Genomic DNA, 27,509 nt, shown 5'->3' on the forward strand with positions numbered 1-27,509 from the left:
GTTTAACTACAAGTCTTGATTAGAAACTTCCTTCTAGCTTGTTTAGATGGGCCAAATAGTTCCAGTAAACAATCAAGTCCACTGCTTCTCCATACAGCAAGCATAAGTCCAAATCCTATGGCTGTCGAAATAGGTACATGGATACAAAACTAATTGCATATACACAAGTTGCAGTGAAGGTTTCCTAGCAGGTTAAGGAAATAAAATCAAATACAGCATTGCTTTGATAAAGTCTTCAGAAGCTGCTATTGTTATTTTTCTTCCCAGGAAAAGATCTAAAAGAAGAATTAAATATGATCACAGAGCGGCAGGCTCTAGTTCTTGTGGTTGAACTCTGAAATGTAAATGTTTATTTTACTCTTTGAATCTGCATTTGTGGAAGAAATAATCCAGTCCACATATTCCATTTTGGATGCTGCAGACTACTGTGGGTACAAAAAAAAGGCTTTCTATTGGCTTCAGAGGAATTTTATTCAAATCCCTTCAATGAGGATATCAGATAAGGGAACTATTAAATTAAATGTAATTACCCCATAGAACTTTCAGTGCTCATTCTAAAGATTAATAGCTTAATAAAACTATAAATGTGCAATCCTGTTCAGAAGTGACATTAGTTTGAGGAATCACTTGAATTATGTAACCTCTCTGTGTTGGGATACTAAAAAAAATAATAAGTCCACAATGGTACGTATCGTTTTGCTGCTTACACCCAAGTCTGTACCAAGCTACAAAGGACAAAGAGACCAGGACAGGACGAGGCAACTTTGAACCCAAAGGTTCTCTTGTGAACCAGCGCTGCCCTCCTCATGTGGGACGCTCTGTGTCAGACTTGTAGTCTGAGCCCAAACTGGATTTGTTGAAATGCAGACTTGGGAATTTTGCTTTCTTCACCCATCTGCCCCACATCTAGGATAGATCAGTGAGGAAGTCAGAGATCTGAATTTTCCATGTGGCCTTGTGCCATATTTCTTTCTGGGGCTAGGGCCTTTTTGCCTGTTGGGGTAACCACTAAATATTTATCTATGAGTAGCTATGCTGCTCGTCTTTGTGTGGATTTCTGTCTGGAGCAAGCTGGTAGGATATAGCGTATGGTTAGTGTGAGCTGCAGGCTTGACAACAGGCTGTGTCAGCATGATTCCTTTTTAGGATCCTAGTTTGGCATCCTCTGAGTCTGCCTTTGTTAAGGCCTTTTTTTTTTTTTCTGGAGAAAAATCACTCTGAAGTATGGTGGAATCCTAAGTGTGCAGCTTTCTTCCTTGTTTCTAATAGTAGCATTGTTTCGATTAGATGCGATAGGAGATTAATAACTGCTTAAAACTAAATCCTATTTCTCTGGCTTGTATGGAGCATGGTGAGTTCTTTAGTGTAGGTGCTGCCTAACTATGTGCATATACAACAACAGGTTTTTAGTGTAAGAGAATGCATCTAACTACTCATTCTGATGAGACAAGTTGTTTTTGCAAGAATTATTGCCAAGAAAATAGAATCATAGAATGAATCACAGAATGGTTTTGACTGGATGGGACCTTTAAATCACCTAGTTCCAACCCCCCTGCATTAGGCAGGGACACCTCTCTTTAGACCAGGTTGCTCAAAGCCCCATCCATCCTGGCCTTGAATGCTTCCAGGGAGGGGAAAGTAGCAGCATGTTGGCCCCCATTATTCTAATTCAGATGTTCTTGCATTTATTAATGATATAAAGCTGATAAAGTCACTTTTACCCAACTTTTAAAGTAATTTCAACTTATTTCAATTGCAGTGTTTTAACCAGCTGAAAAGTTTGACTTTAAGTGCTTTTATATTTAAAAATACTTGGTTTTTGAGATAAATCCGCAGATATATCACAGCTTTTTGATGACTTCCTGCATATACAGTATTTTGCATGTATTTATAGCATGTTGCTCCTGCAGAATAGTGGCTTGTTCCACCAGATGTCTGCATACCAGCATGGGGGTTGAAAAAGCAATAGAAGGTATTGATGCACGATTGTTAAAATTCAGAATTTGGTGTATAAAACTGGTCTCAACCTCTTTGAGAAGTAACCTTATTGCACTAAGCACTTTCAACGGGCATATTAGTAATGAGAAAGGACATTGCACTCCAATGACCACTTCACTGACATCAAACGTAAGAAATACAGAAAATGGGAAACCATAAATTGCTGAGGATGTCCATGAAGTGTAGTAGGAAGTATTTGGCTGTCCTGTTTTTGCTCACGTGTTGTGAGGTGCAGCTAAAAGGGGTATTGGAATAAAGTAAGAATGAAAAGATCCACAGATTAATGGATTAAAAGATGATGCTGAGGTGATTGAAATGTTCTCTGAAATGGTTAATCCAGCCAGTGTAGTTAATAGCCAGGACAAAATGGTAAACAGTGCTTGGCCTAGATTAGGGGAAAGACTGCAGATTGCTTAGATAAGCAACGGATTTTTTTTTCAGTCTGTTAGGACATAATGGCATTCATTCCTAGGTGCTTTAAGAAAAATGTAGCTGAAGGAATCTCAGACCTGACAGCAGAGAGGAGGAGTAGGCTGGAGAAGAATAACTGTATGTACCTCTTCAGGATGAGCTCAGTGGGGTTAGATGAGGTAGAAATAGGTGGGTCCTAATTTAGCTGAGAAGGCAAAAGTATCAGAGTGGTGATGAAAAATGTTAAGACTATTTTGTTGCACAACCAGGATAAATTATTTTAAATTTAGAGTTTTTACTACTTCTGTGATGGAGTAACAAGCCTTGTGGTGCTGGGAGTTTATAGCGTTAATATGCTGATACACCGAAGTCTTCAATATTCATGCAGTATTATCATTCACAAGCTAGGGAATTATGATCTAGAAAATACTGTACAGCAAGTGAAGCTAGCTGGAAAACCATCCTCAGAAGGTGAGCAAGGTCAGGTAACAAGTGCTTGGGTTTGGGCAGGTTCTGCCCTGTGCTGCCTCACTGAACAAAGGGGTGTGTGTGTGTGTGTGTGTGTGTGTGTGTGTGTGTGTGTGTGTGTGTGTGTGTGTGTCTGTTTGATTGAAGATTACAAGCTGACAGGGAGGGTGAGAATACTGGAAAGCAGCCAAAGAATTTAATGCTAATATTGGAGGGGAAAGCTGTAGCATATCTTCTAGATCTTGGTTTTTTTCTTTTATTTTTGTGAAGAAAGGTTGAAGGAATTGGTGGTACAGTCAGCTGAACAGGAGGCTGAAGTAGTACGTTCCCAGACAAATGGTGGGTGGAAGGGACTGAAGAATCTGTGGCAAAGAAGACAGTGATCTGAAGTTCAGCAAGGCACGGGTTAGTCATTCTGGGGGGGGGAAAAATAATAAGAATTAGGGAAGTAAAGCAAAGCTTGTCAAGGCAGAAGAATCACATTCATCTCTAGAACTTGTCCAGACTGTTCTTAAGCATCGGTTGGAAGTGATATGTTGGTTTGATATCTCCTTGGAAGGGGAGAATATTACTAACTGGGTGGTTTTTACTTCCAACCTCTTTGTGCTTGTGAATGCTGGGGGATCCGCTAAGGGCTTTGCCTTGGTTCTCCAAGATCATGCTTACCAGTTGTATAGTGCTAGCACTTGTGGCCTGGATCCTCTGTTTCTTAGTGAAAAGCAGAGGGTGGCTTTAGAAGGACTTCAGGTATGTTGGCATTGGGTTTTTTTAGGTCTGCTGCTTTAGAGAATGAGTGTAGCAGTCACGTTGTTTGCCCAGGGGGTTGTATGGAGATGGGACATAACAGCAGCCAGTTAAGTACCCTCTCATGCCATGACGTAGGCTTGCATGGCAGAGGGTATGAATGAGAGTGCTCTTCCCTTTCCAAATCTAGGCAAAATATTTGTATGAATTTGGATGAAGTGAGCTTTAAGAAAGCTGATAAGCTGTCTAGTCACAGCTAGGGCAAGTGTCCTGCCCCTTGCTCCTCTACGTGTGTGGGCCAGAGGAAGCCTCTGCCAGGAGGAAAGGTGGTTTTTGCCTTTTGAATGTCCATAAAGGACAAAAGGGGTGTTCCCTTTTTGTTTCACTGCTAGACTTTTTTCATAAGAATTTGCTGTCTCTTTGCTTTGTGTGCCATCACTGAGTTCTGTGATGCATAGTTGGAAACTCAACTATGTTTCTTGTTTTCACATGGCTCATCCTGATGGCTATTAGGATAAGCTAACTTGATGCCAAAAGCAGACAAAAGATCTGGGGTCTTTGGTAAATGGCTGTGTAATTTTGTCTTCGGTCTTCCTGAAATAACTCCTTAGTCAACTTTAAAATCTGTAGCTGAAAAGTGCTAGGCAGATCTACTCAGTGGTGGGCTTTGTCTGCTCTGTTTGGCTGTGCCCTACTGCATGACAGTGATGTTTCCCTGTGATACTTGCTGTTGGTCAGTTGCTGTAGAAAGGTGTCTCAGACAAAATTTATCATCTGTTCAAGGCTATAAATTTATAGCTTCCTAACTGTTGGTGGTGGATATGATCCATCTGGAAGCTGACTGGTTTTCTTGCGTAATGCAAATACCCATATGGGTTTCTGTTTCCCAGAGGACTCTTATGTAAAGTAACTGAAAACATTTTTTGTTGTTGTTGTGAATTCACTTCAGTGTAAAAGTTCTGTTTCTTCCAGACGTGAGGTGGAATGGGTTTAATTGTGTTGCAGGGTACTCCTTTCAAAAGCCTCATGTTGCTCTGCCACACTGCTAATTTATAAAACATTTGTCTCTTGGCTTTCTTTGTTTGTCATTCACATATTCTTGCTCTTCTCAATACTGGGAGAAATAAGTAAGTCATGATATGATGCACTTAAATAAGTCTTATTTACAGCTTCTGCTAGCCTTTAAGAATGGTAGCTCTGCAGTGCTTATAATAAACATGTTCTGATGATGGGGCTGTATCGTGTGTGCCTGGCAAGGCTGCCCAGAGAAGTTAAGGGAGAAGCCCTAATCTTGAGTTGTCAGGGAATGTTCTGAGCTGGGGTGTGAACATATTTTTTTAGAACTTGAATTGTTAATAATCCTTAGATTATTAGCCTTTTCTGATTTTCCTCCTACTGGCCTGCTTTTGAAGGCTTTAATCTGCTTGTTCAGAGATTTAAGGAAGTTTGCTGTTGTTCAGCTTGTCAACTGCAAAATTGCCTGACTCTGAGAATGTCTTTGACTGGAATAAAGGGTTGTTTGAATACAGCAGAGCTTCCCAAAGTGATGTGAAGTGAGGTATCTGGGTCACTCCTAATGCTGTTCTGTTGTATTTGGAGCCCTTCCATAATTTTCCATGCTAGCTGTATACCATTCTTCTTGCATGGGAATGTGCTTTGCTTACTCAGCTTTTTCTTATAGTTGTTTGGGATAACTCAATCTGCAAACTTACAGGTTTATGAGACTCTGATCTTCAGTACATCAGACTGGAAGCTTTGTTTTCAGAAGTGTGGAGTGAAGCAGTTATTTGATGCTGGCTTGATGGGTTTTCATTTTCTGAATGAACTGAAATGCTTTAAACAGAAGAAATTAAACACAAGCGCTTCTTCGTCTTTATTTACTACTGAAGTAATCAACGTCAGTGGTGAAGTAAGGGAGTGCATTTGTTGCTTACACAAAAAAGGGGAAAATAAAGTTTTGTTTCCTACATTTTTGTGTGTGAGGTAATATGTAGAGATCTGCAGAATCAGAAATAATTGAACTTGAATGCATTCTCTAAGTAAGAGCATCTGCTTTTCTGATCTAGCAGGTGTTAAGTCACTCTAACTCTTTTTTAGACTTCCTTTTTGCTTCGGCTTTTCTCTCTAGATGTTACTGCAGAAGTTGCCTGTGCCTTTAGACTCCTAACTGGAAACAATCTTTTCCAGCCTACACTGATGTATTCTAGTGCCAGTTCAGGCCTTTGTCTTCAGTTACTTTTCATAACCTTATGCAAATGCATGGGTAGCTGTGATCCTTTGTACCTTTACTGTGATTTTGCAAAAAGGTTCTGCTCTAAGTTGCAAAAAAGCCAACTTATTTCTCATCACTCTTCAAATTTTTGTAACTGAGTTTCCATATCTAAAACGTAAACAACTTGTCTTCATTTTGGGATGTTGGTTTGCATTTGAATGCTTCTTTACTTGCATGTGGAGAAATCTTATCCATCTTGAAGGAAATGTCTGATCAAAGTGAAAAATGCTAAGAATATGGAAGTTTTTAAAAATTAACATAAGATGTGCAAAGTATTAAGAGAAAATAAAATAAGAGTATGGGTTCCTATGCTAAGTAAAGCAACAAATTTTCACTGAATTTGATTAAAATGGTTTGTTTAAAAGAAAGTTGTGTAGTCTCATTGTCACTGCCACAAGATGAGCATTGAAGAAATGGTTACAATTCTGGCTGCTGTTTTGTCTCTGTTTCAGGTCGGGGTTTCACCTTTTTAAAATAAACACGTGGAAAAGTACTGAATATACCATTGTGGGTCAGAAAATAGTTCTGAAGGCTTGAATATATTTTCCTGTGGATACCAAGTGTTGAAACTTCCCAAAATATGATTTGCTGTCACACATGTTCCAGTAAGTTGTTTACAGTTTAAGGATGAAAAGAAAAAAAAAAAAAAAAAAAAAAGATATAGAGCTCCCTCCAGAAATCAGCTCAAATTTTCAAATCTTCTTGGACCTACATACGTGAATTACATCCAAAAAGTTAAGTGGTGGTTTTTGTTGTTTACCACTTTCTTGATGTTTCCAACAACTTTGACTTTATTTTTTTTTCTTTGTGTGTTCTTCTGGAAAGTTTGGATTATATCCCTGCCAGAAGTTGGGCTGGGAAGGTGAACCAGTTTACTCCTATTGAAGCTGAGTAAGCAATTAACCATTTTCATTACCCTAGCTTTCTGTAGGAACCAAACTTGTTCTTTCAAGTTGCTTTGGGTGGAAAATATCCAGTGCTGTTTACTAGTGCCTGACTATTACCCTGAAATACATCGGCCTGGTATTATTTTAGAAATAGAGACAGTGCATACTGCTAATTATGTCATGTAATCTGATATAAGTCTTCTTTCTGTGCATCTACAAGAGCTTGTTTTCAGTGTAGGCACTGTGTGAAAGAGAGTACAGTGCTTCTGGAAACATGTTGATGGTTGTTTGTGTTTTGTTTTGTTTTTTAATTTTTACTGAAAATGTATTAGGAATTAGAACTGTTTCTTACTTTTTTAAAATTCTTTCCTGAGTGAGCAGTAAGATTTTCTCATGGCTCTGTGAGCCTAAGTTTTGAGACTCAAGTTTAACAAAGACATTATTATACCTTTCCTCCTTTTGGATGTTCTTGCTTGCTGTTGGATTGTTTTTAAATGGTTTTCCTTCTCAAATGAGTGTTTTAGTTAAGGATTCTGTAACTCCTGGAGAGTAAACACAAAATAATATATTTGTTTGAAGCAGGAACAAACCTGAGAATGGAAACTTACTTAAAGCTCTAAAGCATCTTGTTTACCCTTTTATATTCCTTTTTTTTCTGTTGAAGGAGGAGGGGAACCTCTTTTCCAAAAGATTTTTTCCATTGCAGCTTGTTGCTCAGTCTCCACTGTTTCTGGTGTTCTGGTGCAACAAATTGTCTAGCAGCAAAATGCAGCTTATTTGCCAACAGCACATTCCACTCAGATTAACTGCTTGTTTGGATCTCACATTTGTTTAAATTTTAGTTCTAATTTGGATTTGCATTGATTTCCATGTAGAAGGAAGATGAAGGAGAGGAAAAAGCTTTTCCCAAATTTCTTCTTTTCTCAACTGAGTGCAAAATTATGTCTGGTACTGTTAAACAGTAAACACTTAGCAGTTGCCATGCACTTAATGTTTCCTGAAGCTCATCGTGCTATAAAGATAAGTCCTTATCAGGGCACGATTGAGATGCTTTCAATGCTGCTCTGATAGTAATGCTTCCTGTTTTATTATGTATCAAAGCAGATGTTGGTGGTCTGATGGCAGAGATTGAACTTTCCCACCAATATTTTGTTACGTGTTGTTGCCGTGTGACAGATGGCAGCGGAGGGGCGGTCTGACAAAATGGTGTCTGGCATGGAAGTGCAGATGAAGCAAAGGTGTGTCACTGAATTCCTCCATGCAGAAAAAATGACATCCGCTGACATTCGTCAGCACTTGCTGAACAATGATGGAGACCAAACAGTGGATGTGAGCACGGTGAGGTGGTGGGTGGTGTGTTTCACCTGTGGCGATGGCAACAGTGGGTCAGCTCCACTGGTGCAGATTATTACAAGCGTGGCATGCAGGCTCTTGTTCACTGCTGGTGAAAGTGCACAGCTAATGGTGATGACTCCATTGAAAAACTGTCTTTTGTAGTGAGAATTTGCTCTATCAAATAGTGTTATTGAGGTCTTTGAGCTGTTGTACTTTCCATGCAAATAAATAGGAGGCATTACTTTTGGAGCGACCTTCATATGTCCATTTTGCCCTTTCCACGTGATACAGAAGAGAACTGGAACCATTGCAGCTTAAATTATTTCTTGGTTGTTGTTTTTTTTTTTTTTAAACATAGATTTTATAGCAGTAGCTTATATTTACCTAGAAATTTGTGCACAGATCATGTTCTATAAGAAAAGTTTAATTCTGACATTTCTACAGCTACTGGTCTGTTTCAATATACAGGAAAAGCAGCCAAACAAAAATGTTTTTTGTCTGGCTTTCAGAAGCCGTACTGGTATCTGGGCTCTAGTGTTCTGCTTTTCTAACTGTTTAGAAAATGGCAGCTCTGCTCAAAGGATGTTTTCTGGAATCTGTTGGAAGAAGAGAACGTTTAAATCGGGTAGGTCAGATGTTGTTTTCCATTACTTGGTGTCAAGTCTTTTTGTTGAAGGATTCAAGTTTTTTGGGTACGGTTTCAGTAGGAATAGATACTGTCTTTTTATATAGAAGATATTTCTTTGTGTTGCACAATGTAAGATATTTTCAAATTTTAGGTGCTGAAGGTAGTGGTTAACTCCTTTATCACTGAAGTGTTCAGTGAACACCCAATGTGGAAGCATACACTTCTCTGTGTGTTTTCTGCTCTTTAGTGTTCTCTGGTATGTTTGTTCACACTTGTAAGCAGATGTGGGGAAAGTGCATCCCTCATGCACTCAGAATTTGAGAATAGATAGATCTTCACTTTTATGAGCAGTGGGAAATGGGACTGCTTCATGGTGCTCCAATGCAAAAATCAATTTAACATCTGTAATCTCTGTGTGTACCTACATTCCACTTCTCTGAGTCAGAGGTCTGTGATGCAAAGAGTCAGAGGACCCAGTGATGCAAAGTTTGTGACAATTTTGTGTGTTTCTAGAGCAGTGCAATTCCCAAATGCAAAATGTTTTTGAATAGGGTAGCCAAAATCAGTTCCCAGCAGTAAGAAATGTTACAGATCTTCATGTATGTTCATAAAAGCATGCTGAGATGATTAAGAAGATTCTTACATGGAAGAAAATCTTACATGGAAGCTGGGTAACTTGCTGGTGTCCTGCCCCCTTGTTGATAACTTCCCAAGCTTTCTCCCCCCCCCCACCACCCTCACCCCCCAAAAAAAAAAAACAAAAAACAAAACAAAAAAATTTTAGGTAACCTGAAGCTAGAAATGATGTTATTCAAGTAACAAGTTTGGATTTTAATGATGACTACTAAAGCAGTTCATGGGGAGATGAACTGAGAATATCTCTGGATGTATGCACGCAAACTGTCTGTTTAAAGATGATTTCAAGAAGAAATGTATTGTGAGATATAATATCAGATATTTTGCAGGGGGTACAGATCACATGGAGCTGTTCTGTGTCTTCAGAAATAAGCTGTATATGAAACAAGAATTCTTTTCCAGTTAGTGTCTTTGGTCAAGAAAGAAAGATTTTTGGTCTTGAACTTTTGATATTGATTTACCTCCCAGTAGAGCAGCAGTGGCATATGTCCTTCAGTTAGTGTTGTTTAAATAAATAAGAATGCCATCATGGTTGAATACTGGTGTGCTACCTGGAGATTGTTTGGAAACTTTTCTGTTCAGAGTCGGCTGGACTAAATGCATCAGTACTTTGATAGAACTAGAGGGAGTGGCCTCAAATTGTGCCAGAGCAGGTTCAAAGTGTGTTCAGAGCAGGTTGGATACTAGAACAAATTATTCTTTGAAAGAGTGGTGGGATATTGGAAGGACTGCTTGGGGAGGTGGAGTCACCATCCCTGGAGGTGTCCAAGAAATGTTTAGGCGTACTGAAAGACATGGTTTAGTGGGGAAATATTGGTGGTAGGTGGACAGTTGGATTGGATGCTTTTTTCCAACCTTGGTGATTCCATGATTCTATTTACCTTTTCTTGATAAACCAGGATAATGCTGCAAATCCATTGAGGCACTGCTGACAGATGACTTTTCGGTGCCTGCTCCATTTAACCGCAGTTTCTACTGGCCTGTCTCAGTTGGCAGTCATAAGCTGCATTTGTGGTACATCTGCCTTTAATTGGAGATCCCGGCATGGGAGGATCAAAGCAATTTCTTTCAGTGGAAGTCTACCACCTTGTGCTAAAGATACACTTTGTGGCAGACTTATCTCAGGTCGTTCTTTGCTCACATAGCTCATCTGGTTCTTTCTTGTGTAATGAAGTCTGACCTGCTTGCAGACATTCTGCAGTAGTAATACTTTTCATCTCTTATTTCCTCTTTGCATGCAGAAGTCATCAGCAAGACTCCTTGGATGAAATGGGTCAGATGCCACTAGTCATTTGCCAGAGTGACCTTCACTGTGTTCTTTGCCTATCTCAGATCAGCGACTGCAGCGGGCAGTTGAATAGACAGAGGAGATCTCAAGCAGTAGGAGTTGCGTGTTTTTCTCTTAAACAGTAATTATCTTTTTAGAGCATTTGCCTTGCATGAGTGAGTATCTCATTTTAAGCGTAAGTAGAATCTGGACTGAACAGGAATTTAAAACCTGGTCTTTCTCATTTCAGATAAGAGACTTAACTCAGTTTGGAAGGTCTCATTTGTTGACAGGATGTCAGATGGTGAAATAAGTATCTGAGGCCTTAGAACTTCCTTGGGTTTGAGGAGAATACCTGCTGTTCAGCTGTTTCAAAATAGATTTCCCTCAGTGCAGAAGTGCCTTGTAGCAAAGCCTAAGTGGTGAAGAAGTTTCTAAGGCCTTCTGAAGTAGGACTGTGGACTTTACCCAACCTAGTAGTTGTAATAGTTTTAAGATTAATGAGGTGAGCTTAAAAAAGGTTTTAGTTAAGTCTGGCGTGATAAAATTATTTTGCCAATCGTAATGTTCGGTATGTGAATGCGTTTTTTAGAACACTGAACTATTTATAACTTCAGAAAACCAGGATAGATTTATATAGTTTGTTTAAAGCTCAGCTACAGGGATTTATATATACACATATACATAAAAAATAAATAAATTTATAAATTAAAATAAATACATTTTAAATATAAAACGTTGTTGTTGTTATGCTACAGGAATACATCAGTATTTTCTTGTACCAGAAGTGCAAAGCATTTTTTCCTCTTTTATTCAGATGATGTCCCTTATGATATTTAAAAAAAAAAAAGTTTAATTAGAGGGCTGTTGTACACCACTCTCTATGCTTTGTTTTGTTTTCCTGAAGATTTTCATTTTGAACTGGAATATTGGTTGTCATAGCAGTAGTACTTTGACTGCCTTGGTCACATTTGCAATAGGAATTGTTTACAGAAGGCTACAATCTATTCAAAGAATTGAGTTTTGGTGAAGGAAGGAGTTAGGGGATGTGCTGCATTGAGCCTGGAAGCATAGTATCCCTATCTCTGTGGTGTCATACCTTTCAGCAGAGCCTAGGAGGTTAAATACAATGTCATGTGAATGCAGCTGCAGTGTTTGCAGGACCAAATTAGTTCACTGACCATGAGCTACCAGGTGTGTTAGTTGCCATAGCAGTAAATAGATAAATCCAAGCCAGTGCTTACATTTAAATTAGTTTAAGCAAACTCTTGCCGAATGGTTTGCTTTGCATCAGAATATCACACACAAAAGATTTCATAGCAGTTAGGTGCCTTAAAATGACAGCCTGCTATTGTTCAGCTTTTGTCACTCTTCTTGGAGACTGGAGTAGTTGTTCAGATTCCTATCTGTACTGGGACAAACTGTTTCCTTTGAATGGTATCTATATCCTTTTGTTTCTTACATGTATTGTGTTTTAACTTGTAGGTAATCTGCACGACGGTAACATGATGCATTCGCTGCAAATAGATGTAATGAATTTGGAGGAACACTTGGGGGAGTCTTCATGTCTTGTTTCGTTTCCAGTTTTTGATTGTTTGAAACATCACTGTGAATTGAGGCCTGTTATTGTGAAGGTCTTGAAAAATGAAACTTCTGGTCCTTATTTTGTTGTACTATTTCTGGTTACAGAATAGTTTCTATTGAAAGCTCCTTGAGAAAGAGGCATCTGCTTTTCTATTTTTAAGTGTTGTTTTTTTTTTTGGTGGTCATACCTTACTGAAGTTTGTAAGAATTATATGATAGTAACTGATTTTCTTCTTTATCTAGCTATGAAAGCAATGATGAGTGATACCTTTTTGAGGAAAGGAAAGAAGATTACGTATAAGTAAAAATGTGTGATAGTGGGAGAACCAGGTAGTTGTAGCACTTCATATCTTACAGTTATGAGCACTGTTATATCAGTTGCATACTTCTGTTTTATTTCTGGATTTTTCAGTACCTCAGTATTATAGGGAATTTATCTTCAGCTGAAACTTTCTGGATTTTCTCCCTTTAGTCAATCCGTACTTTGCATCAATATGTCTTTAAAAGAAAATAAGGCGCACACAAAGTATTAACCTCTTCTCAATGCAGGAGATATGTTTTCCTTCATATTTAAACAAATAAAAATTCCACACCTCCAGAAAAAAGTCTCCCCCACCCAACTACGGTGATGTTTTAATCATTGAAACAGTTGGGATTGGGATAATCAGCCTTCTCAGAAGGTATGGCAGTGTCTTCTGTTGCTGGATATGGAGTAGACTTTTCCAAATGCAATCAGAAAATAATAGTGTAGGTACCAAGGGAAGGAAAAAAAAAAAGCTATCAGTCTGTTTCCTTCTTCTGAAGAATCCAACAAGAGAGGGAAAGAGAACTGGCAGAGAATTTTTGTGACTATCTAGATTCCTAGCTTAAATTATGAACCTAACAAGGAAGAATTTTAATTAAAGATAAGCAGCTAAAATTTTCTGAGTTGGGAAATCATAAAACAGTAAGTAAACTTTAGTTAGTGGGTGATAAGGCAGACATTTAATGTTCTGGGACTTCTTAACTCATATTAAAACAAAACTGCTGAACTATGTTATCTGTAAAATCATGTGTCGCGTGCTACTCTCTGCTGTTCTTTTTTTATCTGTTGCAAGCTGTGCAAAACTACTTCTGCACTGTCCAGGCTGAGTTTTAGAAAACTCTACTGAAATGCTTGATCTTCCACTATTATAAGGTAAGATAGTGGAAGATAGAAATTCTTTGTCATAGGTGGGGGAAAGAGCTAGATTTTGTTTTGTGACTGTGTTCCATTACATAGGCCTTGCTCAGATGGGCTCAAAGTGACCCTGCAAGGTGACACTTCCTGGCTGTTGTGCAGTGTTTTGGCTTCCCTCCTGCCACATGACTTAATGGCAAATGTTCTTCCAGCTGGAGTGGTGCTCTATGTAGCTGAGCCCCAACTATGGCTGTGACCCAACAGACTGTGTCCCCTGGACACTAATGCATCAGAAGCTGGGTGTTATTTCTAGATAAAGAAGAAAAAAAAAAAAAGTGTAAGAGCTTGTAATGGCCACTTAAAATACTCCTCCAATTGTTTCCATTCCTTTATTATATGTGTGCAAAAGAAAGTTACACAGCTATATTTTTCAGATGTTCCCATATGCAATGCGATACAAATTTTTGCAGCTCTGGGTGTTGCCTAGCCTCCTGAAGATGATTTGAGCAGTAATTCAAACACTTGATATATGTTTATGTCATGACTGTGACTCTTCATTTTCATTGATTGCTTTGTCCTTGCTCTGTTTGCACTATCTAGCTCACAATAACAGTGAAAGAGGTGAGGATTTTCAACAGGTTTTAAGAAGAGATAATGCTGAAAGTAAGTTTTCAGTGCCACAGAACATAAATTTAAAGGCTGAAAGTTGGAATAATTTAGGAAGACTTAGTTTTTGTGCAAGGAAATACCAGAGTGCTTTGCTTTTTCCAAATTGGTGGGTTTATAGCAGAGTTTCTTTAAAAAAAAAAAAAAAAAAAAAAAATGGAGTGAGAAGTCTTAACGTTTGTGGTGCCTGTGGTCAGCAACATGGCAAACTTTCTGTTAGGTTGAATTATCATCATACAGGACAAGGGTCCTGGTCTTAGTATACTAAGTCACTGAAAGAGAACTCTGCAGCCCCAAAGACAGGAGCTAAGTTCTTGAAGGTTTGTGTTCGTGCTCTAACTCAGTTCTTCAAAACTCACCGCCCTTCTTGCCCTTCAGGTAAAGTCAGCAAGCACTTAGGCAGAACCTCAGCAGCCATTCACCCGTGTGTGTTTTAGTTTTGAAAAGGGGCAGTAGTTTCACGCCTGTGCTCAAACTCGCCCTGGATCCATAGATTAAATGGTTCCCTCTCTATCTCCTCTCGGAGCTCAGGGAACACGGTGTTCTTGCAGCATGTTTATAGCAGGCCTATCAGATGGGCTTTGCACAAAACAAAGCAGCTACTTCTGCCACTGCCAAAAAACAGCTTCGTGGTGAGAGTGTTCTCGAAGAGGGTGGACTCAAGGTTCAGTACCTTTCCTGCCTGAGGTGATTCCAAGTTCTGCCTTGTACATGCCTGGGCTCCCGAGATGAGTGAATTGTACTGGCTTTTGCTCTCGTTTTTGGGCCATTGAACTGGCCCAGTGCAGAATAAAGTGCTGACAGTATTGCCATCATCAAGCAGCTGAACTTTGTGTTTTAGGGAGGAGAAGCTGAAATCACTTTGAGCTGATTAATTACCTGAACTTGGCTTGTCTTTCTTAAGCAACCTAATGACCTGACCACTGAGGTGAATGAACCAGTCTCTGGGCTTCTGGTTGCATTCTTGAATAGATGCCTGTGGGCAGAAAGCCCCATTGCTATGACAGATGCACTCCTCTCTTTGGTGCTCCCTGCTGGCTTGATTTGCAGTATTTTGTGAATACTAGTGAGGGTAGTGCACCTTAGACAACATTCATTTAAATGCAATATTATCATCTTATTCCTTGGTGACAGACCAAAGTGCTATGAGGTCCAGGCACTGAGAGTGTTGTTGTTTAGAGCAGCATTGAACTTGTCCAACTTGATATATTTATACACTTGCATTATAAAAATTTGATTCTCTGCTAAGATACTCCTTTTAAATACTGTTTAAGGCCTCTGCATCAGATAACTTTTGTTTTGTTGCTATGCTGAGAATGAACATGAAACTTCCAGTGCACAAGCATTTGAAAAGACAGTTAAAATGAAGGTTTGTCATTTGTTTTGGACAGTCTATAACTTATAAGGACAGGTGCAGCTGTGTTTTTTGTTTTTTTTTGGTGGGGTTTTTTTTTTTTTTTTTTGGTACAAGAAAGTACATTTTTCCATCAGCTAAGGTTATTTCCAAAGGCCCAAGAGCTTTTCTATTCCTAAAATATTTCTGTCCTCCTTCCACTTCACACTCCCTCACACTTGAGGGCACTGTAGATTCATTGTTCTCTTACACTTGAATGGCTGTGGAAGGTCTTAGTGGAGGTTTGAACCAGAAATGGGTGTCTCTAGAATCCTTTCCTTTGAGTTTTCTCTCTTTAGTTATAGAGGAACATGTTCTGTTCTAGAAAAGAACCATACTTCAGCATTTCAGTGCTGTTTGTGTATGACTTGTACAGTTTAGCACTTGGAAAGGAAATAATTCCTCCTTAGTGGACTTTCAACTTGTTTTTGAAACCCAGGTGCAACAAGATGTCAATATGTAACCAGCACTAGCACAGCTAAGTGGCTGAAGTGAAGTTGCAGAACCAGGAAGGAGGTTTGGAGGAAGAGCAAAACCCCGTCGACAAGAACTGTACGCTGCAGAGAGTTTAATACAGGGTGAAGTTTAAATTCTTCTTGAAGAGAAAAGTGTATTCTTGTTGCCATTTAAGTTTATTCATTCCGAGGTTTTTTGCTTGACTGTACTATACGTGAACTAGATCGTTACCATTAAAAGAACCTGAAGTTCTTCCAAGTTTATATTCAGGCCAAATGAAGTAAGCCTCTAGCAAACATGCAACTGGATGACATAATAGCATATATTAAATGTGCAGAGGCCTTCTTGTTTCCTCACCCCACCTAATTATACTGAACAATAGGAGTTGAAATACATGCTTCTTTAGTGACATGGTCCTTCAGCTCTGTTTAATAGAATTTCATTCGAACATAGATCTGTGTGCAGTTGAGTCTTGTTTACAGTGGATGGCTGCAAGCAGTATGGTACCAGAGGTTCTGTCAAAAGTGCTGTGAAAATCTGGAACCTGAAGAACAACCAAGTCTTTCTCTGAAACTGATCTCACAGGGTATGCTGCAACAGTTCCCTTCATACTCAGGCTCTCTTATTTACAGGTTCTTTGCTTGAGTGCATGTGAACTAAACTACAGTGTTTTAATGAAGTTCTGAGTAACTCATCTGTAAAGCTGACTTGTCTGATTTGCTGTGTAAAATGTGGTAAAGGGGGAATATCCTGCCAGTTCCTGTGGCTGAATTGACAAGATCTAACTCACATGGTTGTGGTGAATTGATTGTTTGCAGTTGTGTGAGCTTATTCTGATAAGAGCTTTTATTAGTGCATATTTTGCACATATGCATGCTAAGGCATATATTCCATCATCTTATATTTTTCTCAAAAGATTTTGGAAAGGAAGAAAATCTAGGAAATGCTGAACATAAATTGATGCTGCAGACAATTATTGGTTTAGTTTCTTGGCACAAGATTAAAGATGGCAGACCACGGTCATTTCTTTCCCAATTATCCCATGAGACCAGACTAAGTGACCTGCTAAGTGACATGAATTAGCTACACAATTCCTGGGGTGAATGTTTTGTAATGTGTTAGTAGTTGTACAAACTCTTATGAATGTCAGAAGCCTAGTGTTAAAAATCATAGAATCACAGAATGGCCTGGGTTGAGAAGGACCACAATAATCATCTAAATCTTGGACTTCAAAGTTGTGTGAATCTTTCAGATTTATTTTTTTTTAATAGCTAGTATTAAAATGAAGTTTGACCTGTAGTCAGGTTAGCAGGCTTCCTTTTGGTAATTCCTCTCCTCTTCTTTTGAAGTTTTAATCTTCAAAATATCAAATGAAGAAATGAGCAACAAAAACATAGAAAAACAAAGAAGGTAGCTTTCCTTCAATTCAGCTTAAGGTGAAGTTATCAGCCTCTTTGAAAGGAGGGTCAGACTGTTCAGTTCTTTATTGTGAATTGTACTGAATATATGGAACCAGGGGAAGCAGTAGTTTGTGCAAACTTGTGTGTAGCAAGATTGTGCTTGTGTAACGATCCACGGCTAGTGTTTGATTTCTCTGTGCTGGAAATCTGGGAATCTCTTTATCCTGGATTTTGTATGGTTTTTTTTGTTTTTTTTGTTTTTTTTTTTAATGAATCTATGCCACAATGGTACATTTCCCAGGCCCTTTGGACTTATCAGACCCAGCTGAATGGGAAAGGAGTGACTAGTATAGAAGCTTTGAGATGGTTTGTTCTGTGCCTGGACCAAAGAGAGACCAGGAATAGGAGAGAGATTACAAAAGAGTGGCAAGCTCTTTGGGCTCTTATGTTTCCATTGTCCAAATGCTAGTTTATGAGCTTTAACTTTTTTAAAAATATAAAGTTACAAGCTGAAGGAGAGAACACACGCCTAAATCTGACATTAGACTTCCATGAAATAAGAATCTCGAAGTAAAAAAAAAATAAAGTTTTGAGATAATGACAATCTAACAGTTGCACCTCTGGCAACAAGATCCAGCCTCTAGAAGAACTGAGGTATTTGAGCTTGCTGCTTCATGTGGGTTTGGAGTTGGGCAGAGCCCTGTCCAGCTGTGCTCAGAAGAGAGCAGGGATGTAATGTATGCTCCTTGCTGTGTCCAGTGAAGATAGAACCGAAGTTAGAGATGAAGTCTGGTTGCCATTTCTGGAGTGGGAAAGAAGCATATGTTGGATAACGGAGCTCAACACAGTAGCTTGGGAAGTTAGGAAGACATTTGTGAAACTTGTTGAGTTATCTCACATCAGTATGCTTTTTTTCTTTGGAAAAGTATAGGGAAAAAGTATAGCTAATAGTAATATCATAAATGTTCCCTGAGATGCATCCATCTTTATCTGATTGTTGGGTGTTCTTTTCATGAAGAGTATCCTGTGGAATGTGCAGGTTTTGGTAGACAAGGTTTTCTTTACTTGTTTTGGATTCTTAATAGTCTGATTACCAAATGATGGGGAGTTCACTCTGTGCTGGGTTGTTGTGATAACAAAACCATGAAACATGTCACTCACACCAATTTCATGTCAGCTGCAAAAGTATACAGTTGGAACAAAGTAGGTTGTGTATGCGTGCTGATATGTATATATCTTGCTAAGACAAAAGAATACTTGGCAGTTAACAATCAGTCATTTCACAGCTCAGTAGCCAGCTATCATGAGTGAAGAATGGAACCTATAATGTTAGGTTGGTAGAATCTGGAAATAAAAGAAATGTGAATGGTAACAACTATTTAATAAATGTCTCTGTGCTTGGCTAAAAACAGTTTTGTGTTGGGTTTTCTTTTAATGGTTGTGGCCTTGTGTAAATTCTGTCCATGTTAACTAAACTTGTAATATGTTCTTACAGCCTTCTAAATGCTTATTCTGTACCAATGTTTTCCCAGTAACCTGAAGTGGATCATCTCCTGGTGTGTGATTTGCATATTGTTTGGTCTGAACTCTGTGCCTAGACCAATTTCATGTTTACACTTCATGCCTAACAACTAACAAGTCTTGAATTGAAATCTTGAGTCTTCCCCTTCCCGAGTTTCTCATTGTTTTTCAGTGTTCTCACTGGTCTTGCTTGCAACTTTTGCCATCATCTTACTGTTTTTATACTGATAGTGCTGTTCTGTATATGGAGAACCTATGTTTAGTTCCAATGGTGCTTACAGCACGAAGCTATTGACTTCTGTATTGACTGTACAGACAGGATGTGTGTCACTTGCTGTGTCTGTGTGCTCTGTGCTGAGCCTGTATCAGTACCTGTCCTTTTTGATTGCACATACTTGCATCATGCAGCATGCAGGTCTGCAGCAATGCGTGCTTCTGACGCATGGCAGCGTAACAGAGGGAGGTGAGGAAATAAGGCAAACAACATCTAGCTGTCTGAAATCATAAATGAAGGAAAAACATTCAGGCTCTGGGCAGTAACAATTTGATGTGGCTAAGTTGTAGTACTCTGTCAAAAGAGGGGAACATAAACCTAAGGTACAGAACTAAGAGTCAAAAGTAGGTAAGTAGTAATTTTTTGTTTATTTGTTTTTCATAGAATGGCCTATTTTGAAAAGGACCTCAAAGATAATCTAATTTCAAACCCCTGCCATGTTGCAGGATTGCCAATCACTAGACCAGGCTGCCTAGAGCCATATCTAGCCTGGACTTGAATGCATCCAGGGATGGGGCATCCACTGTTCCAGTGTGTTACGACTTCTTGTAGGTTACTTTAACACGTCTCTTTCAAGGTGCTTGTACTTCGTGCACTATTTACCCAGTGCTTTCTGGTGAACCAAAAGAGAATCCCGTGGTAGCATGACTAAACTTTGTATTATATTGCCATTAGAATTACTACTCAAGATTTCTAGTTTGGGTCCATCTGAACATTGAAGATGACAATCTCTGTCCTGGAATTCTTCTTAAAAGGTGTCAAGTTTTTTCTAACAACCTTAAACTGATTTAAAGATGAAAAGTTACTCCAAAATGAGACTTTTGAAGTAATATAAGCTGTACAAACAGCCAGTTATCTAATAAAGTAACTTTTGATTTGTCTGTAGGAGATCAACCCTGAGATGTAGTTATTTAATTCTGTTGTTGAATTGTCATAGTGGAAAAGTTTTACAGTGGAACTATGAACTTGTCAGCTTCAAATTCTGCCAGTAAAAGTTATTGTGGCTGACTTCTAAGATCATGTCTTAACTTCTGAACCTTTTACCAACTTCATGTGTCCTTCTGTTGAAAGATTCTTTCAATATCGGTTTATCTTACAGAGTGGAGGGAAATATAATAAGGCTTTGATCTTTCAAGGAACTGACAAATGAGCGTTTTCTTTGACTTCTTTGACTTTCTCATCAGAAGAGGGGTGGCCAGCAGGGACAGGGAAGTGATTGCTCTGCTTTTGTCAGGCCCCATCTGGAGTACTGTGTCCCAGTTTGAAGCCCCCAGTACAAGAAAAACAGGGAGCCGGAGTTGGAGACAGGGAGTTGGAGGGGGTCCAGAGGAGAGCCACAAAGATGATCAGGGGACTGGAGCACCTCCCCTACGAAGACAGGCTGAGGGAGCTGGGCTTGTTCAGCCCGGAGAAAAGAAGGCTGCAGGGTGACCTCATTGCAGCCTTTCAGTACCTAAAGGGAGCCTACAGACAGGAGGGGAATCAACTCTTTGAAAGGATCGATAACTGCAGGACAAGGGGAAATGGTTTTAAGTTGAGAGAGGGGAGATTTAGGTTGGATGTCAGGGGGAAGTTCTTTACAGAGGGAGTGGTGAGGTACTGGAACAGGCTGCCCAGAGAGGCTGTGGATGCCCTGTCCCTGTAGGTGTTCGAGGCCAGATTGGATGGGGCCCTGGGCAGCCTGGTCTAGTATTGAATGGGGAGGTTGGTGGCCCTGCCTGTGGCAGGGGGGTTGGAGATTCATGATCCTTGAGGTCCCTTCCAACCCTGGCCATTCTGTATTCTGTGACTTCTCAAGACTTCTTAAAAAGAAATCTGGCATTTCTCTCTAAAATGCACCTTCTTTAGTGAAATTGAAGCAGACAAAGAAGTTCTGGGATTGGGTAGGGGCAGATGAGTTATTGCTTCACCTCAATTTGCTTATATGTAAAATGGAAATTACTCCTATTATTCATAAGCACTATTTTAAGTTATGCAGAAGAACTGCTAGGATAAAGTTATGGGGATATTGTTATTTGAAGGAGCAGTATTTCCGGTTAACTTTTATACACTATTACACTTCAGAAAGCTTCTACAGTGTAACATGCATGTGAAGAAAATTAAATTTAGATAGAACACAGTGGAAATCATTATACCCAAGAGATGTAATCTCTTTTAAGACCATGAACAGGCAACCTGTAATGCTGCTGTTCGCATTATTGCCATTTTGCTGTAATTCAGAAATAGCTCAAACATACTCAAGCTTTCAAAGGAAAAATAAGCTGGGGGAGAGGAAGAGAGCACAAGCAATAGGACTTGAAAGCGACTTTTTTTAGTAGCCTTTGCATCCACTTATGCCTGCATTTTCTTTCCTTAGAACCCAAAACTGGTGGGTTTTTTTGGTGGTTTTTTTTTTTTTTTTCGGATGGTGAAGAGCTCATCTTTTAACATGTTGAGCTTTTCTCACTTGCCATGGCAATGTAGCTAGCTTTAAGAAGTAAGGAAGCTGTTTAATAGAACTCCACATTATCTCAGGATACAAAAAGTAACATACTGGAAGTGTACAGGAAGGCAGGATTTGGCCAAAGTGGGATCTGATCAGAAAACCTGGACTTAACTTAATCAACTTCTTTGAAAATAAAACCAAGAAAAACTTTTGCTTGTCTCAATATGTTTGCCAGCCTCCTCAACTTAGTATTTGGTAATAATCTGTACTTGTACAGCAGTCCTTATGCTAGCACAACCTCAGTGCGATTGCAAGACAAATAAGATTGTAGATTGGCTTAGGTTGGAACAGACCTTAGGGGCCATGCAGCTCCACTGCCACTCATCAGATCAGGCTACCCACGGCCCCATCCAACCTGGCCTTGAAACCCTTGAATTGGTATGGCATTGTCTGGGCAGCCTGTGCAAGAGCCTCACTGTCCTCCAAGTTAAAGAATTTCCTCCTGCCTTCTAACCTTATCTCCCTTGTTTTAGTTTAAAGCCATTCTCCCCTTGTCTTATCACTGACTGTATTAAAAAAAAGTCAGTCTCCCTGCTGTTTATAATTTCCATTCTAAATACTGGAGGACTGCAGTGGGTCTCCTGGAGCCTCCTCTTTCCCAGGCTGAACAAGCTCAGCTCCCTCAGCCTTTCTTTATAGCAGAGGTGCTCCAGCCCTCGGAACATCTTCACAGTCCTCTGGACCCAATCCAACAGCTCTCTGTGTTTCTTGTGCTGAGGTCCCCAGGCCTGGATGCAATACAGCAGGTGGGGCCTCACGAGGGTAGGGGAGAGGGGAACAATCACATTCCTCACCCTGCTGGCCACCCCTCTTTTGATGCAACCAAGGACACAGCTGGCTTTCTGGGCTGCAAGCACACACTGCTGCCTCATGTCAGTCTTTCTATCCACCAGAACCCACAAGTCCTTTGCTACAGGGCTAAGTAAGGTTTGTGTTGTGCCTTTGTATATTTGAAGGGTATATCTTAATAAACATATTCTGTTTGCCTATTACTTCTGCCATTTTACAAGTCCCATTGCAAAGTGGGGCTAGCAGGAGCAAAAAGAAGGGTGGAGAATGCCATCATCTGGAAACCTGCTATGACTGCAGCAGTGACCTCCTCGTAGCTATGAAATCATGTTGGCCAGGTCACTTCTTTCCTAAAGATGGATGGAAAACAATAGTAAACTTCCACAACTGCTTGCAGAAGTTCCCATGTTCAGTTTAAGAATAGAATGGTGAATCTAAGCCATGTTTTCACTTACATAAATGTTTTTTCTTATGCAATTCATGTGTAGTTAATGTAGGGTGCCTCTCTGACCACTGCAGCTGTTTAAAATAGAAAAGCAGATGGGAAAAATAGAAAGATTTACCACACAGCTTGATCTCTTCCCCTGAAGCAGCCATCCATCAGCAGTGCTGTCGACACAAACAGCCCAACAAGTTTCCCTTCAAAGTTGCTGTGGGGCCAGGAGAAACAGTTCTCTGCCACAGCCTTGGGATTGGCCCACTAGGAACACGCCTCTGCAATCTGCTTATTTCCTAAAAATAAGGTACGATCTGTAACATTTGATTTAGAAATCTGTTATCTTGCATTCAATAGCTAAATAAGCTTGAGCAAACAGTTAACCTCTTTGGAACTGCTGCAAGACTTAGCTAAATGAGTGGAATGAGTTCAGGTTTTTTTCCTGAGCACAATGAGGCCTGTGTGAGTTGTCTAGATCTGTTGTTCACATTTTTCTGGGTGGGTATACATGATATTAAATAACTTGTTTGCATCTTTACTACAGCTAAAACTATTTTTCAGACTTCATAATAATGTACTGACTTCAGCTTGTTGTGAAAGGAGCTATTCTTTTAAAGCTGTTTTATGTTCCTTTTGTAATGTTCTGTATGCAATTGCAATCGTGTTTTTTCTTTGTTTTGCAAATGCCTAGTAACTATTCCTGGTCATATTTCAGTGAATTATAGCTTTTTTTTTTTTTTTTTTTAATTGAAATCAATTTAAATAGATCTGCATTTCTTTGTGTTTGTTTTGTTGTGGGTTTGTTTGTTTGTTTGTTTAGAAAAGTTGACTTAAAACCCTGTTTCTATAGGTTGTTACTGAATGAGAGACTTGATCAGCTGTAGTGACTGTTCTAACTGAACAAGTATCTGGCATAACTGAATACATCAGGACTCATTAACCAAAGGAGACAAACAATATGGAAAATAGGTACTACTTTTGTTGTGGTTCAAATGAGATGTACTCAGAACCAGAAGGTTGTGAAATGCTTGTTTGTGAAAGGGGAACTAACGTTTTTATCAAGTAATCAAAGTTTTTATGGACACTAAATATAGGAATATTGACTTGTGGAGGTAATTGCCTTCAAGAAGAGGCAGAGATGCATAGGAGAATGAGGCAAGAAACAGGGATCAGGGGAGAGATTATAAGCAAGAGAGTAAAACTTCCACAAAGTTCTTTAAACCTAAGCTTGTTGGTTTTTTTTCCCTGAATAATTGTTTTTCCATTTAAACATGAGTAAATTTTGTAGTTGTTGATGCTATAATGCTAGTTTGCTTTTGAATAGCAATCTATTATCCTTACGTGGATAGATTTAACATCAAAATTTTTGTATGGCCTGCTTTGTTATGTTAGTACTGATTGGTGTAGCTTAGCCCATATTACAAATTACATTCTTAAATCTGCACCATTACTGATGATTTCATAGGTTTTCAAATGATCCCATTCAGATTCCTTGCTTTTTGGAGAGAAGTGATGAGGAAATAACACCTGTATTTATGAAGGATCTACCAGGAAATGTATTTAAAATTACGAGGCACAAGTCTATGTTCTTTGTTTAAATTCTTAACTCAGAATGACACTTACGTATAGCTAGCTGCATGTAAGGCACTGATGTGTTGATAATGGCAAAAGAGGATCCCACACAAAATCTATGTAAGCAGGCTTTAAGTGTACTTTGTTGAGTCAGATCAATCTGAAAATAACCTTCCGTATGAGTTTTATAGTTCCATTTGTATACACACCATTCAAACAATAACAAACAAACAAAAACCCAAAGAGTACACTTTAGACTTTCAGCTATATCCATTAGATCCAGGGACCTGGGGAATTACTTAATTCGTTTAGCGGTGATCTATGGACATTCTTTTAAGTTACATTTTTCCCTAGATCAATAAAATGATGAAATGGTTTGGTTTCAGAGCCGCTGAGTATGCTGTGGAGAAATTTCTGTTATTCAGTCTGATCCGTTAGTCCCTGAGATATGAGACATACAGAAATAGATAGTACATTTTACATATTGCCATCTGATTCTTCAGCCTGTGGGATTCTTGCTCTACAGATTTGTTTTGTTTTGTTTCACTTAACATTCTCACGTCTACAGATTTTCTTGCAACCTGGGCAATATTTGCATAACGTATGGACTAAGTTGAGAACACTGAGTAGCGTAGCGTTTCATCACACTGACTACATTAAATAAAATGGCCAGTTGAGTAACACTGAACACAGGCAAAAACATGTAAATGTTTAACAGTGGTTACAGTATTTTATAAGAATGTGTTCATGTGGATTGTTAACAGCCTTTTACAGGCCTTCTCTCCAGCCTGCTTTAGACCAAATGTAACCTGTATTTTAGATAGGATTCTAAATATGTCTATTTATCTTACTCTTGTCTTCGTTTTTAATTTGTCTGATTTTCTTCAATCTCTTCATTTTAATCTTGGAATGTGGATGTGTTACTCAGACTGAAACAAAAGCAATTTTTCTTTTTTAAGCAGAAGGGACAAGCCTCTGCTTGTTGTGATTCATTTTATCACCTGTATTTAGCAAAGGGGAGAAGATGGAATGATAGAAATGAAGGAAGGCATCCTCATTCAGGAAAGCACCAATCCATTGTCTGGTGAAACTGGAAAGGAAGCTGCGGCAGTTAAGACGGTAAAGTAACTGCTTCGAAAGGAACAGATGGAGGAGGGCAGTTACAGATGTTTGGCTGGGAAAATGGAAAGTAGACTGGTTGAACAGTGCAAATAACTGATTAATTCCTTGTGCTGAGAGGACACTAATTTATAAATGATAAAAGTAAATTTAAGAGAAAAGAGTGAAAACTTTTGTGTACAAGTATCTCCTGTTAAGTCTTTAAAGAGAAAGTGAAGTCTATTTTTTTAAATAAGGTTGGATTTTTTTAGAAGGTAAAATAGGCCAAAAGTTTACCCTTGAATGAGGGAAATGTTTAGCTTAGGTTATGCTTGGCAAGGACCTTTTGTCATGCAGCCCAGGGAATAGGCAGAGCACATTTAGTGAATTCTGAGATTAAATTACATGTCTCCTGGAGGAAGCGGGAACATGGTCTGTTCTGTCAGCAATTAAAAACTAAGTAAAGAAATAGATTTTGACAAATCTGCAGTGACTTCAAGGAACGTAGTACAGGTTTCAGAGGTCCTGTGTATTAACTTCATCAGCTGCTTGCAATGATATACCTTCATCTAGAAGTGGAAGTGGAAGCTGGATAGGACCTTTTGGAATTGCATGTACCACACGTTAGATGGTGAGTCCTGGCAAAGGAAATTCAGAATTTTAGTAACATGGTGTAGGGTGTAAGGGTGTATACGTCTGTATGTCAGTGATCTCTGTAGGGTTTGATGTAACTTGTTGGTAGTAATGTGAATGGTCTAATCTGGGAGAGTGGGGAAGAGGCTGGAATTCCTGAAATCCATACAGTGTCATGGCTAAACATACATTATAACACTTGGTGGGAAAATGTTCATAGCTGGAAATCTGTCTGGGTGATTTTTAGAACTGTATTCCCTGCACTCTGGGGCAGTATGCTTTCTGTAATATCCTTTTTATCTCGTGTTTCTTGTTAAAATAAATCATAAGCTGCTGTGATAAATGGCTGAACAGGAAACACCTTGGTACCCTCAGTGCCTTAAAATAAGAGGTAGAAGAAATCTTTGCCAAAAGGAAGCTGATAAATAATTGCACCAGCACGCAGGGATTTGGCTGTGTTAGAACATTCTGCTTCAAGGGGAAACTAAGGCAAAAATATGCAAACAGTTTGGAGATCTTACAGTGACTGAAAAGATACTTAAAACCCCTCCCTTCTGTCTTTACTTATACGAGCAGGTGGCTGTAAGCTCACCTTGCTGAAAAGCTGAAGAAGAAGAAAGAAATCCCCAAAGTAAATGTATTTAAGAGTAAAGAAAGACTTGAAACAGAAGGATAGACTACAGGTGACAAATCTAACACTTGTATCATTGAATCAAAGCTGGAGAAGATAACGAGTACAGTTTAATTTTTGGGGAAAAGCTGCATAATTAAGTAAAATGGGTTGGTTGATTGGCCTGCATGTTAAATAGAACATAGAAAGCACTATGCATCAACATAAGTTTGGGGTTTTTGTTTGCTTGTTTTTTACCTTTTATGGCTTTTTCGTTCATCCTCTTTTCCACTCCCCCCCATTTTATAACGCTGCTGCTCAGAAATATTCTTCTCCATCTTACCCACAGCTATAAATATAGCAATAAAAGTACTTTTGTACATTACTGTGTCTACATTTGGGGATTTTACAGCTATATTTCTTTCTAAATTTGTATTGCTTTGCATTACTGAGGCATTGTGTTTAAAAAAAAAAAAAAAAGACACAAAAAACAAAACCCACACTGCACAGATATGACCTAATCTTTCCTTGGAAAGGATAATTATGACCTTTTCTTTGAAAAAGCCTTGACTATGTGTTTTTGCTGCAGATCTTTTGACAGAAGCAGCTGAAGTACAGAAGAATCCTTTTCTTAGTCCCATGAGTCCCACTCAGATTTGTCAGGATGTAAGTATTAAAAAGAAGGACTTCCCTTTGCAGAGTTAAACCTCTTTTTGCAGTAGTTCCAGGTGTTGCCTGGAAGCAGGAGGGAGTTTTCAGATCATGTATGACAGGAGGAGGTACAGGA

The 27,509-nt window shown here is 39.0% G+C and overlaps 1 protein-coding gene across 4 annotated transcripts in view; it reads left to right on the forward strand.

Moving 5' to 3' along the window:
- The window catches only part of SESN1 (sestrin 1), a 73,976-nt gene that overhangs the window by 1,916 nt on the left and 44,551 nt on the right, over positions 1 to 27,509 (forward strand). The window contains exon 1 of one of the 4 annotated variants that reach the window (XM_085217526.1): positions 25,396 to 25,500. The exons of 2 other annotated variants lie outside the window; for them this stretch is intronic. In XM_085217526.1, coding sequence (XP_085073652.1) covers positions 25,411 to 25,500 — 90 coding nt within the window. In that variant the 5' untranslated portion in view covers positions 25,396 to 25,410. Of the gene's footprint in view, positions 1 to 25,395; positions 25,501 to 27,346; positions 27,389 to 27,509 lie in introns of those variants that run through there. One more of the 4 variants, XM_085217527.1, reaches the window with a different exon arrangement.

This window comes from Meleagris gallopavo, chromosome 2, assembly GCF_905368555.1.
Source record: "Meleagris gallopavo chromosome 2, MGAL_WU_HG_1.1, whole genome shotgun sequence".
In the NCBI taxonomy this organism is placed as follows: Eukaryota; Metazoa; Chordata; class Aves; order Galliformes; family Phasianidae; genus Meleagris; species Meleagris gallopavo.